This window comes from Eubalaena glacialis, chromosome X, assembly GCF_028564815.1.
Source record: "Eubalaena glacialis isolate mEubGla1 chromosome X, mEubGla1.1.hap2.+ XY, whole genome shotgun sequence".
NCBI lineage: Eukaryota > Metazoa > Chordata > Mammalia > Artiodactyla > Balaenidae > Eubalaena > Eubalaena glacialis.
The window spans coordinates 134,504,948-134,519,483 of NC_083736.1; the positions used below are offsets into that span (position 1 = coordinate 134,504,948).

Sequence of the window (14,536 nt, forward strand, 5' to 3'; positions counted from 1 at the left end):
GACTGAATGTTTGTGTCCCCCCCAAAATCATGTGCTGAAGCTCTAACCCTCAGTGTGATGGTATTTGGAGGTGGGGCCTTTGGGAGGTGATTAGCTTTAGATGCGGTCATGGGGGTGGAGCCCCACGATGGGATTAGTGCCCTTAAAAGAAGAGGAAGGCACCAGAACTCGCACGCTCCACCACGTGAGGTACAGCACGAAGGCCGTCTAGGAAGCGGATCTCACCAGAACCAGACCGTGCTGGCTCCTTGACCTCAGACTTCTCAGCCTCCAGAACTGTGAGAAATAGTTTACTGCTCTAAGCCACACAGTCTGTGGTATCTTGTTATATTGTAGTAGGCCCAACTAACCACAACAGTAAAAATAGTAAAAATAGCTCCCTCCCAGCACCCTTCAGCCATGCCATTCCCCTCCTCACAGGCAACTAGTGATATTTAGGCATATGCAGGCAAGTTGTTATTTATATTCCTTCCTCCTTGGACCCTAATGGAGCATGCTACATATGCTCTTCCATACCTTGCTTTTTAAATTTACCAATACATATTGCCTACCAAATGGGCTTCTTCACTCTGTGAATGACTGCACAATATTCTGTTGACTGTATCATACTTTATTTAATCCTCTGTTGATGGATATTGACATCATTTCCAATCATTTGCTATTACACAAACTACTGCAATGGATAACCTAGCATAAACATCATTTTGTTCGTGTTCACGTATGTTGTACGATAAATTCTTAGAAGTGGAATTACTGATATTGCCAAGTTCCCCTTTACGGAAGAGGTACTGGCTTTCACTCCCACATGCAGTGTGTCAGAGTGCCTGCTTCCAGACATCCTCTCCAACTGTCTTAGTTTCCTATAGCTGCTGTAACAAATTATCACAAACGTAGTGACTTCTAAAAACGTGAGTCTGTCATCTTACAGTTCTGCAGTTCAGAAATCCAAAATGGGTCTCACGGGCTAAAATCAGGGTCTCAGCGTGGCTGTGTTCCTTCTGGAGGCTCTTGATTTTAGCCCGTGAGACCCATTTTTCAGCTTTTAGAAGCCACCGCGTTCCTTGGCTCATGGCCTCTCCCTCCGTCTTCAGAGCCTATCTTAAAGTCAGCCGATTAGAAATCTTAATTCCACCTGCAACCTAATTCCTCTTTGCTGTGTAGGATAACATAACACAGGTCCCAGGGATTAGGACATGGACATCTTTGGGGGACCATTATTCTGCCTACCACACCAATCCAGTATACTTTCTAATTTTTTGATCTTTGCTAATCTAATAGGTGAAAATGTAGATTCCTAGTTTTATTTTGTATTTATCCTATTTGAGTGAAATTGAGTATCTTTTGGTTTGAGCTATTTGTATTTCTGTTTCTTCATTCTCTTTGTCTTCTGCCCATTTTCTTTTGGGATTTTGGTCTTTTTTGTTGTTGTTAGTTGTAGGAACTCTTTATGAGTTGTAAATATTTTTCCCATTTATCTTTTGACTTTTCTTATGGTGGCTTTTGCTGTGGAGAATTTTAAAAATACTTATTTGGTAGAATTTATCGATTTTGTGTGTGTGTGTGTGTGCGCGCGCGTGTGTGTGTGTGAGAGAGAGATGGGGGTCCCTAAGCCCACTCCCAAGTTCAGATTCCTTAGGAGAATTCATAGGACTCAACATATAGTCATACTCACAAGTATGATTTAATACCGCAAAGGGATACAGAGCAAAAGCAGCAAAAGGAAAAGGTGCGTGGGGCGATGTCGGGGGGAAACCAGGACACACTTAAATCCTATAGTAGCAAGTTGTGACAACCCATGGGAAATGTTACCAACCAGGGGGCTGGTCACGTGGACACCCTCTGCCTGGCACATACCAAACTTCCAGAGTCCCAGAAGGAAGGCAGGGGTTCAACTTAAAGCACGTTGTTGGTATAAACATTTTAGGTGCCATAAACTTAAACTCTTATTAGTTAAGGAGTGGTGGGCACTCTCCCAAAATCCAGGTTCCCCGATGCCAGCCAGGGGCCAACCATGCCACAGGCCTCTGTAAGGACAGCAGTCTCAGACCTGCTAGGTTAACTCTTTTCTGCGCACTTCTCTCTTATAGCTTCTGGGTTTTACATCCCAGGTAGGAAGGTCTTCCCCACTCAGAGTTATAAAAAATTATCCCATGTTCCTCTAATACTTTAATTTCCTTTTAAACATGTAAATGTTTGAGCAATTTGGAGTTTATCCGGGGTTGCTTTGTAAGATAAGGATCCAACTCTTTCTCCCCCTTTTATTGCAACATCATTTGAAGACCAATCCACTGGTTTGAAATACCACCTTTACCACACACCAAATTCCTCTCTGTATTTGGTTTTATTTCTGAATGTTTCATTTCACGCATCAATCACTCTTCATGCACCAGTAACAGTCTTGTGACTATCAAGGCTTTGTAAGATGTAATGTCTGGTAGGGCAAGCCCCTTTTTGTTCCTTCTCTTTTTCATTCCTTTCATCCCTAGTCTTGGTCAGCAGACATTTAGACGATGCCTACATTACAGCCGCGTGCTGGAGCTGGAGCTGATACCCACTCCCTGTCCCCAGGGAGCACAGTTTTCCTGGGTGATGTGGACGAACAAATGCATACGATACACATACAGATACACAGGGTGTCAGGAGAGGGGAAAGTCAGGGGGTTGGTGTCGAGGAGGGCTTCCTAGAGGGGGCCAATCCTGAAAGATGAGCGTGCTGGGACAGTATGTGCAGGTGTCCAGGGGCTGGACACAGGCTGACCCCACATGCGGATTAGAGTCCGGGAGTTGGTGTCCGTGTGAGGGTGGCAGGGAGAGATGGCACTGGAGGGCAAGGCGGGGCCAAAGCTTGCAGAGCCTAATGCGCCCCACCAAGAAGTTTCATTTTTTATTTGAAGGTGAGGGGAGCCGTTAAAGGGGTTTAGGCAGGAAAGTGACATGATTAGATTTCTGTTTCAAAAAGATTCCTTTGTTGATTGACTGGTTATAGTTATGAGGGGGGATGGGATGATAAAGAGGGAAGAACCCAGCCTGGATAAACAGGTCGATGGTGGGACCAGTGGTCAAGATGGGGAACATAGGAGGGGAGTGAGGCAGAGAGGGCAAGTTCCATTTTGGCTATGCTGAGTTGCAGGTGTCTGTGGGACAACCAGGTATGGGTATCTGGGGGGCCGGTGGCTACGAAGACCTGGAGCTCTGGCCTGGGGAGAGGTTTATTTGGGAGACTGGCTGTGATCATTGGCATTTTCATCGATGCGACCAAAATTGCCGGGAGAGAGAATTACAGTGAGAATCGGGGTGCAGTGGATGAACCCTGAGAAATGTCAGCCTTAAATGATTATGATTGTGGCCAAGTAGTAAAGAATGTCCTTTTTCTAAAATGCTTTCAAATGACATTTCAAATGTCCTTTTGTAGTCCTTTCCTGAAAAAATGAATACGTACATTTATATATGAAGGTAAGGGTGACTCAAGAATATTAAAGCCATTTTCTCCAGGGAAAGTGGTAGAAATAGGACTAGGAGAATTCTTTATGCAAACAAAAATAGCAATGGTGATTCATGTGCAAGTGGCTTTTTGACCTATGAGACTTTTGTCAGATTTTTGGATGAAATTACTTTTGATGCAGTTGTATGAATTAACTATGTCAAGTCGTGTGAAAAGAGGCTGAAATCCCTATCTAGCGTGAAGCTGTTACTTAGAATTATAAACTCTGCCAAGTTTCAGCACCTCCTATGGTTCTTCCTTAAAATTTTAGACTTTTTCTCCTAACCTGAATGAAAGAGTTATTTTTCTTAGACGAAGGGGTCTTGTTTCTTAAGTGTAATCTAAAAAATGAAAATGAGATAATTTTACATTGCTGCTTCCTTCAGTGGTAGATGGAAGCTTTGAAAAAGGCGCATGTCTTCAATTTCAGGAATCAAATTAGAAAAAAATGCTCACTTAGATTCCTGTTCCAACATTCCAAAATTCTATCAGGAAGGAGTTAGTGACCAGTTTCCTGCATTTTTAAGGCTAGGTCTTCAGAGATGTAGTAAATCGTGTCCACTGATGACCATGCCTTTGTGTGGTGGCAGCATCATTTGAAAGCACTATTGCATCTACATAGCTTATCAATTTATTTTCCTCAATACTGTGAAAATTGTTTTCTTCTGTAACTGTCTCCCTATTGAATGATCTTTAATTTCTATAAATCTGACTCTCAAACATCCATTTCTGAGACACGACACTTTTGACAAGCCTTTGGGAGAAGAGGCTGTCCACGAGGGGCCGTCGTGAGATCAGGGAATCCTAATTCGGTGACAGACAGTTCTCCCTCCTCAAAGAAGGAAACTCATGAATCACTCATTATTTATAGATTCTACTCAGTAAGAATAAATCCAATCTAGATGTTTAAAGCAAGTCAGTGCATCTTTATATAAGTGCCATTTAAAAATAAGGGCTAATTAAGTGAAAGCTAAAATTTGCTGTCATTTCAGATGTTTGCTCCCACAAGACATAACAGTGATAAATGTAGCTAAGTTAAAAAGACAAGTTACATTCTCTTTGTCAGAGCTGTTTTTATCCCTAGTGTGAAATTGGAGATTTTCATCTCAACTTTGTCCTTTAACATTTTTCAAATGTTACATTGTGCTATTTTTAATCCTGGAAAAAATGCACACGATTGCTTTTTTTTTTTTTTTTTTCTCCTCTCAAGTCTCCATGCACTCCATGCATGGTATCTCTTGACTAGTAGGAATCTGAATTGGTGAAATGCCCAATTATTCATACAGAGCCAAATAAAGGAAGACCTGCTCACTTGAAGCCAGGGGTGAGCACTTGAGTGTGTCTGTTTCCTGATGTCGGTTTCCCAGCTTTGATGCTGGGCTCCGGTTATGCAAGATGCTCACATTGGGGAGACTGGGTGAAGGGTGCATGGGCCTTCCCTGTACCTTTCTCTGCAACTTCTCGTATATCTATAATTATTGCAAAATCACTTTAAAAAAGTAAAGCAGCCCCCCAAAGCTTGGCCACACAGAACCCTCAGGCAAGATTCCCACATGTTCTGGAGTATTCCATGGCCCTTGAGGATCAGGGCATCACCCCCTGGAGGTTCTGGTTCAGCGGGGCGAGCTGGGGCACAGGCAGTGCCTGGCACGTCGGGGAAGCGCCCCCCACCCCAGGGTCCCGAGGCAGAGGCGAGGCAGGGCCCAGGCCCCCGGAGAAAGCCAGGAGGGCTTCTGGAAGTGCCCGCTGAACGCTGACCTTCGGCAAACCGTCCTCTGCCCCGAGGCTTTGCTGAGCTGCGACTGAATCCTTCTCGGGTTCTGCACAGGCCGTGAAGCAAAATGGGTGCGGGGACGGGGTCACCGAGGGCACGTCATCACCCACTTGGCGAACCTGACTCCCTGCGTGCCCTCAGGAGGGAGAGTCTCTAGAAGCAGTTCCCTCTGTGGGACTTGTGTTTCCCAACCAGGGTCCCAACGGACCCAGGGGTGTCGTTAGGAACAACTGGAAAACGTCAACCCGCGGATCAAGTTCTAAAAGACTCAAAGCCTTAAAAACTGCGAGTCTATAAGAAAATAAAGGACAGCCAAAAACCTCAAGACACGTAACCCGCTAACTTTAGGTTTTAACAATTTCCAGGCAAGAGCTGTAATTAGCCTTGTAACAAGTAACCACTTGTAGGGAATTTTGTACTTTTTAATAATGAGGTACAGATGAATGGGTTCTGTTGTCCTTGCTTTAATGCTTAGTAGTTTTAATTTTTTTGTAATAATCCACCTTTATGTTAGTCTATTGAGAGCTTGTGTTTTAAAAGTCTTGCTTTGTTCTCTTACCTGAATCTTTAAGGGAAATAAGGTAAAAATTGAAATATCTGGGAAGTAAGTCCTGTACATTCAACTTTAGAAACTGTCAGTGTTGGTTCTGGTAGAAGGCTTGCTTCAATAGAGCCAAGGAGTTAATGACAACTTAGTGTTTACATTGTGTTTTCCTTTAAAAACTAACAAGTAATGCTTTTTTAAAAAAATGTTTTCTTGTAACTGTAAGCTGATTTATTTGGATGATTAAAATATTGGTTTGAGCACCTGGTCTTTTCCACCTTAAGCTCCAGTTCAGTGTTAGATGTGTTGGTATGTATTTCATGGCAAGAAATATCTGGCTGTTATTTGATTCATAAACTTGCCTGAAATATTTGAGGTCCAAGTCTGGCTCTTAGCATCAAGAGTCTCCTGGAAGCTCTGTCCGTCATAGAGTTCCCATAGGCGCGTTTCCCGGGTAAAGGATGCCAGTCATGCACTCGTCCTATATATGTGGACATCACTCAGTGTCACTGCAGACTGATTTCATGAGAAAGGCCACCTGGTAGGTCGCTACCTTGAGGACACTATCATTCCCATATTAATGACAATTCTTTTATATGACTTGTTTTCAGACATTAAAGAAATTATGGGGATAATTTTGGTTTGGGCTACAGAACTTTATCTTCTGATGATAACAGTTTTGTATACTTAGATTACACTTACTGGTAATTTTAATGTAAGACGCAAGAGGATAGATATTTGAAGCAAAGAAGGAGTTGCTTTATTAGTGATTGAGAAATAGAAAGTTACATTGAAAATGCTGCTGGCAAGTCAGAGGACACTCTGGGCATTAATACACATGATGGTTTTTCTGGAGAGAAAGCTTTATCTGGCCTCTGAGTGAACAATTTTATTCTTTCTTCTTAAAAGGCCACCATATTTGCTTGAGTTTCATGGGAAAGATGCAAATAGCTAAAAACCGAAAAATGAACAAAACTCACGTTGAGATCAGGAACTTATTTCAAGAAAGCAGATTCTAGGTTTTCTTCTAAAGTGAGTGACAGTACAGCCTTACGTCATCTACAAGTATGTCACCAGCACAAGGTTCAGCAGTATTGAGTATTTCCCCGGGCCAGGTACTGACCAGGGCAGTATCCCGTGCTCAGATGTCACCAGGAGGGTGCTTGGACATGTTCTGTAGATTCCGTGCTCTTTGCACCAGAAGTCCCTCTGTCTCTGAGTTGAACTTCAGTTAACAGAAATCACTTGTTTTCCCCGGGAGTACTGAATAATTAAGTATTCCTGTGGACTCACCGTCAGCCTAAAGCCTCAATTGCATAGCTAGGTCAGCGTCATTGCTAATGTGCGGTCACAGAATACACAGCACTTGGGCCTAGTGCTGCCAGAGTTGAGACCTGCTGAGGGTGCCACATGCTTTGGAAAGTTCAAGAAGACAGTCCAGAGAGCACGATCTTGATCAGTTTTCACCTTAAACCTCTTTGCCACTTAAGTACAGAAAACCGTTGCCGCTAACTGATGCTTTACCAGAAATTCTCTGTAATGTTGGGGTCAGGGAGACACTAGAATTGGAGGCCACAGGCTGATAACAGGAAAATGGGTGGAAGGAAGATACTTAGAGGAAAAGTGCCTCCAGAGAAAGCGCTTGATCAGGGGCTGTATAAGGCTTCCCGTCCTCATTCGGTCAACAAATATGTATTCCACCTACACGGGCCAGACACCGTTCCGGTTACTGGGGATCCAGGGTGGGAAAAAAAGCAAGTGTCTGCCTTCATGGAGCCCATGGTCTAGGAGGGAGGACGGTAGGGGTCCAACAGTAACAAATAAGTAAATATAGGTCAAATGGTCAGAAGTGATGGAAATAAAATGAGAAGGAGAATGGGTGGTCCTGTTGTGGGGGAACATGTGTCAGAGGAAGGCTCACTGATTAAGGTTACATTTGAGCAGAGATGTGAAAGAAGTAAGGGAGGAAACCATGAGGGCAAAGGATTCCAGACAAGTGGAACAGCAGGTGCAAAGGCCCTGAGATTGGTGCGCACTTGTTGCTTTCCGGGAGCGGCACTGAAAGCCAGCGTGGCTGGAGTGGATTGAGCAAGAGGAAGAGCAGAGACGTGGTGGGGGACGTGGCCAGGTGGCAAGTACTTCCACTTTTACCCAAAGTGAGATGGAAAGCCACAGGAGGATTTGGGGCAAGGGAAGGATTTGACCTGACCTAGGTTGTGACACAATTACTCTGACTTTAGAGGTAAAGATGAAAGCAGAGGACCAGTTAGGAGGTGTTATTATAATCCAAGTGGAGATGGCAGAGCCTTACACCAGGGTGGTAGCAGTGAGGTGACGAGGGTAATGCCAAGGTTTTGGGTTCAGTCAGTGTGAAGGATGGCGCTGTCATCTACTGAAATGGGGAGACTGGGAGGGGCCGGCTGCAGTGGCCAAGTCTGCAGATCACAGTGGGGCTGGAGGGCGATAGATATTTAGGAGTCACCAGGGTATGGTTGGTATTCAAAGCCATGAAATTCATCAGTGTCACCTTGAGAGTGAGCATAGAGGAGAGGTGAGAGGCCTGAGGCCTGTTGTTTCAGAGATCAGGGCATTGATTCCGAATTCGCAGAGAACAGTTAATTAAGAATTTTCTTACTCTTTCTTTTATATTTTAGTGTCTTTTACCCGTCGATTGCTAATACTGCTTAAAACTGATAGGCATTTTTGGGTCTAGAAATCTGAGTTTTGTGCAACAGCATTAAAAAAATACACCAAAAGAGATGTTTGTAGCCATAGAAAATTGCGGTCTCAAAAATATACAATTGTTAATCAAGATAGAAGGTAGTGTAACTCTAGTCTAAATTTTTCACTGTTATTTCTTGCTTAAAAGTCTCAGTTGGGGTTGTGATTTCATGGTAGGCAAATCTGGTAAAAAAAAAAAAAAAATCAAAGGATGTAGTATTAATAGAGTATTAGTTCCTTTACACTGAACTTGAAATTCTTTCTTTTTTTTTTTTGCCTTTTCTAGCCAATATTTGCATTTTTAAATGAAGAAAAGTTTGACGTGGATGGATGGATGGTTTATAATCCAGTTGAAGAATACAGAAGGCAGGTAAGTCAGTAGATACTGTAGATGTGGGGAATCTCAAACCTGCCTGGTGATGATATGCCATCAGTCATGCTCTTTGAGTATCAGTAACACCCTTGCTAAATAAATTTTTCCTGGCAGTGGTATAATCTGGCTCATTCTGTCTGTCTAGTACTGTGGAACCTACGGGCTCATCCCAGGGCCATGTTCAAGCTGCACTGAAGGCTGCATGGCTAAGTTCTCTTTCCTTCCGCTACGCGAAGAACGTCCGTTATATGTTGTCCATGAAATGAATCAAATACTCAGAGTCTAGAAAAGCCAGACTTCTGTACCTTACTACTCAGGAGTTGATGTCATGATGTATGTATGTATTTGGGAGCTTAACTATTACTGGCAGTTAGATTTCTGTTATATTCATTTCAGTTTAAAGATTCAAATGAATTAGAACTGTTTTCCTGTAATGACTTTTCCAAGAATGCTTTGATGAATGTGTATGAGAATTGCCTTTACTGCCCTCTTAGTAAACTTCACCCACATGCATGTTTATTTGCAATAATAAAGTGGGAGGCTTCGTGTATTGTTGCTGTTCGCGGCAAAGGTCTCTCTGCATTTTAAAGAAGATTCCCATGCCTGTTATGGAACAAGAGCTACACTTTGACCTCTGTTGTAACCAAATCATAGGACAGTTAGGAGTTTTGTGACGAGGCTTTTCATAATTCTCATTCTACAAAATTACTCATAAATCTCATTCTACAAAATTACTCATAAAGTAATTGGGAAGTTTTGTTGAATGAGGCTTGAGAATCAAATCAAGCCCAGTGAATGTAAAGTAAAATCGCAGAACCCTAGACTTGAGAAGAACCTTCTAGCCACCGCTTCCACTACCAGGCACCTGGGTTGACTTCCTGGTTTAGTCTTTTTTTAATTTTTTAATTAATTTTTATTGGAGTATAGTTATTTTACAATGTTGTGTTAGTTTCTGCTGTACAGCAAAGTAAATCAGCTATAGCACAGGGAACTCTACTCAGTGCTCTGTGGTGACCCGTTTAGTCTTGATCAGTGGTTTGCCTCTGTTCATAAGAAGATTCGATGCTCAGGGTGTGGGTGTGGGAGTTTATCTCTAGAGCACATGTATGCGGTAGTATGTCCTGTTGCTTCCAGAAATCAGCTTTAGTTTGTTGAGTTTTCGAAGGCTGTGTGTACCTCTCATTTTAATAACCTCTATTCTAGGTCAGTTGTGGAGGCAGAAGAAGGACCATTAAAACATCTTGCATGTTTTGGAGACCTCTGTAGCGTTACGTATTAAAATATTTGCACCTTAGTTTTTGAGTGTTATTGACAATATTAAGACTTACTTTTTAGGGCTTCTAGCTTCAAACAAAACAGTTCCTGTTTTTAAGCTTGTATGCATATATGAACTCTTGAAGGTATTTAGTTCTAGAATGCCATTATATTCCATCTTTTTTTCTTATACCTTTCTGATGGGACTTGTAACTCTCTAATTGGACTCGACATCAGACTCATCTGTCTGGTCCGAGCTCTATAGGGCCAGACCTAAAGACGAGGTACAATTTGCGTCCCCAGAGCAAGCACCCACACGGCTCACTTTTGTGTGTGTACTTGTGTGTTTGTGAGCGTGGGGAGAGAGTTATTCCACCACCTCTGGACCTTGTCCACAGTACCTGCAATTTTGTGGGTGGGCGATAGGATGGGAGGTGTCTTCCGTGTCACACTAGCTGTCTGCTTAGAATGTAGATGAGTGTATTTCTCACACAGCCCATAGAGCAGTCACCCATCCCAAACCACTTGATTGAAGAAACTCTTAGGAGGTGGCGAAATGAGCCTCCCCAGAGGGGTTTTCCTTACTTCCCTTCTGTGAATTTCTTCACAAGCTTAGCCTCTTTCTACTTTGGAGCAGGTTAAAGCATTCCCTCTGTTTTGAGTGGGGAGTGGAAGTTGCCTGATTTCTTTTTTACCCTCAATCAGACACAGATGAAGATTACACAGTGTACTTTTCTTTAGGGCGTGGGGTGGTTTGCACAGGTCGGGGAGGAGCTTGGGTTTCTCTTTATTGTACAAGTAGTAGAGAAAAGTTTGACATGAAATCAAGGAAGATCTCAAGTTCAAGAGAATTTGTATTTACCAACGATAGTTTAGAATTCTGGAACCCGCCAGTGTTTTGTCTTGTGTTCTTACGTTGTCTGGATTATCGATCTGGCCCCCTTACTATAAATCAGTACACCGTTACTACCCTGCTGTCAGAGGCACGTGCACATTCTGCTCGAAAGAAGAAAGGAGACCCATCCAAGGCCAGATCCAGAGATGAAATCATCAGTGCTGACGTGGACTTCCTTTTTTCCTGCAGGGCTTGCCCAATCACCATTGGAGAATCACTTTTATTAATAAGTGCTATGAACTGTGCGACACTTACCCGGCTCTCTTGGTGGTTCCATATCGTGCCTCAGATGATGATCTCAGGAGAGTTGCAACTTTTAGATCCCGAAATCGAATTCCAGTGAGTACTGCAATTAATATTTTCTATAAGGAGTGCCTTTTCTTCCATGAGAACAGTAGTCAAGTAATTCAGAGAAACACTCTTTTGGAATTTCAGTCACACAAATAATTATCAAGTGTCCTCTGAGTGCAAAGCAGCAGGCCAAATGGGGAAAGAAGTAAGACGTCACCTACCTTCCAGGAGCTCGCAATCAAGGACAGAGAATGAACTCAAGTAATTCTTATACAGGAGAGGGTACAGGTAACGCCAGGTGGAAAGGAAGAAGGAAGGACAAGGTCTCTGTGGCTTGTGTCTTTGTAGCACAATAAGTGACAGGCGTTAGGCTCTGGGTAATGTCGGTTGAGTTATGCTGGAAACCATGCCCTAGCCTATGTTATGGAGCCTATGAGTATAGGCTTTTACGTACCACCTTTATTAGGATTCGTCTCTCCTCATCACGTTTGTAAGCTGCCTTCATACCATTAGCAACCTGGGGTCAGGTGCAGACTATCCCAAACTATATTTATGGTATCACTGGACCTAGTTCATAAATTAGTCTTTGGTTCTTAAATATTTATGTACGAGTCACCCTGTCTACTCTGTGTCCATAAATCTTGTTGGCTAAAAATTTAGAGAATTTTTCCCCTCTGTTAATTTCCAGGGCATGTCATAATAAGTACATTGTCTTATTTTGTTTTGGTTTGATTTTGAAAAACAAGGGTTGAAAAATTAAGATTTAATGTCATGTTGCCTTTAACTTCCAAGTCTAGACATTTTTGTCCCTAAAAGGATATTTGTGTGAAACTTTTGTTATGCTATCAACATAATATGAATTGTAACTTTTTTAATGCACTTGCTTCGCTAAGCACGAGTGTCCGTTCATATCTTCATGATGTATATTATACTTGAAAGTATGTTCTTTAGCTCATTTTGCTAGAACACTGTGCTAATGAAGCTAGAATTACCATTTCGCTCCTCTTGTGCTCCACCCCTGCCCTGGCTAGCTGTCTTGCTAATCCATGCCTCACCCACAGGAGAACTGGGCTAGGATAGTGTGAATTGATTTTGTTCACTCCTTCATTCAATTAATATTTATTGAACATCTACTGTGTGTGCGTGCGTGTGTGTGTGTGTGTGAATTTCACGGGATCGGGGGTAGGAGAGGAAATGAAACAACCCAGTCCACTGTGCTCAGGCTGCCATCTTGATCCAGTGGTTCCCCCGGTTCTGAGTGAATGGGAGCCCACTGTAGAGCAAATAGAATGCTTAGCTTTTTACTTAGCCATTTTATTGATCCTTCTTACTTTGTGATGGCCACCAATTTGCGTTTATTTTTCCTAAAAAAAACTAAGGTTGGGCTTCCCTGGTGGCGCAGTGGTTAAGAATCTGCCTGCCAAAAAAAAAAAAAAAAAGAATCTGCCTGCCAATGCAGGGGACACGGGTTCGAGCCCTGGTCTGGGAAGATCCCGCATGCCGCCGAGCAACTAAGCCCGTGAGGCACAACTACTGAGCCTGCGTCTAGAGCCTGTGCTCCGCAACAAGAGAAGCCACGACAATGAGAAGCACACGCACCGCGAAGAAGAGTAGCCCCTGCTCGCCGCAACTAGAGAAAGCCCTCGCACAGAAACGAAGACCCAACACAGCCAAAAATAAATAAATAAATAAATAATAAATAAATTTATTTTAAAAAAAACAAAAACAAAAAACTAAGGTTAAGCTGTCCATCACCTCTCTATCTTTATAGATTACCATGCTTAATAATATCTAGTAATAGATAATGTACTCTTTCTGATATACCTTCTAACCACCTGACTCTTGACTATAACCCAGGAAATATATTTGCTTTTGATATGAAATCATTAATATTTGATATTCAGTTCTTTTTTTTAAAAAAAAAGCCATGTAAAGATACAAAAAGCATTGATGAGAAAGCAGTCTTGTTATGTTGTCCATAAATAAGATGCAGAGTATTATAAAATATCACTGAATAACAAAATAATCCACATGCATTAGTGTTCCCATTAATGGATACATACTCCTTTGTTCTCAAACAGGTTGGTCTTAATGTTATCGAATTCTTTAACATGTAAGTAATACATATTTATTTTAGACACTTACAAAAATACTGGTAAGCCTAAAGGAGACTGCCACCTAGTGAGATCCACAGTTATGTGCTTCCAGACTTCCTTCTATGCATACATATTTTTATTTGAAAAAAAGGAAATTATTCTGTGGTTTATGTCTCAATCTGCTTTTTCTACACCGATGACTCTCTGTTCATGTGCCAGTGTGTAGATGTACTGTGTAGATTGACAGAAAACTGTCCATCAGTTTTCTATTCCTATTATAAACAGTGCTGTGATAAACATCTTTTGGTGGCTAAATATTTGTGTACATCCTTAATTATTTATGGCTTCTACATATTAACTTCAAAAAGAATAGCCTAATATAGTAGCACATACTTTAAAAGGACTCATGGTAGTTGATGTTGTGAAATTTGCATTACTTGTACCTGGTCAGCTATATAGCAAGCATCCTTTTTATAAAGGTAGTTGAGATCCCAAAAGAAAAAGCAGGTAAGAGGTGAAACAACTCGTAAGAATAGCATTTCTTAACATGGCCTGGTGATTCCAGTCTTAAATCTCCCAAGCAGAGAGAAGAAGGGCAGAAGAACGGAGGGCACGGGGGGAACAGGGCAGTTTCTTGCATATGACCTGATTTAAATTTAAAACTTGATGAGGGTCTTTATCAAATAATAACTGTCTTGTATGTGCAGCGATTTGCTCTTTTAAAAGTGATCTCATATCGGGAATTCCCTGGTGGTCAAGTGGTTATGACTCCACGCTTTCACTGCCGAGGGCCCAGGTTCCAGCCTTATGTTGGGGAACTAAGATCCCACAAGCTGCCCAGCGCGGCCCCCCAAAAAAAGAGTGGGGACTTCCCTGGTGGCACAGTGGTTAAGAATCTGCCTGCCAATGCAGGGGACACGGGTTCGATCCCTGGTCTGGGAAGATCCCACATGCCGCGGAGCAACTAAGCCTGTGCGCCACAACTACTGAGCCAGCGCTCTAGAGCCTGCAAGCCACAACTACTGAGCCCGAGTGCCACAACTACTGAAGCCCGCACGCCACAACTACTGAAGCCCACATGCCCAGAGCCCGTGCTCCACAACAAGAG

At 42.5% G+C, this 14,536-nt stretch overlaps 1 protein-coding gene across 6 annotated transcripts in view; it reads left to right on the forward strand.

Annotated features, from left to right (window-relative positions):
* MTM1 (myotubularin 1) overlaps positions 1–14,536 on the forward strand; it is a 112,147-nt gene that overhangs the window by 71,942 nt on the left and 25,669 nt on the right. For all 6 annotated transcript variants that reach the window (XM_061179438.1, XM_061179441.1, XM_061179443.1 and 3 more), the window contains 2 exons: positions 8,806–8,889; positions 11,231–11,380. In XM_061179438.1, coding sequence (XP_061035421.1) covers positions 8,806–8,889; positions 11,231–11,380 — 234 coding nt within the window. The remainder of the gene's footprint in view (positions 1–8,805; positions 8,890–11,230; positions 11,381–14,536) is intronic.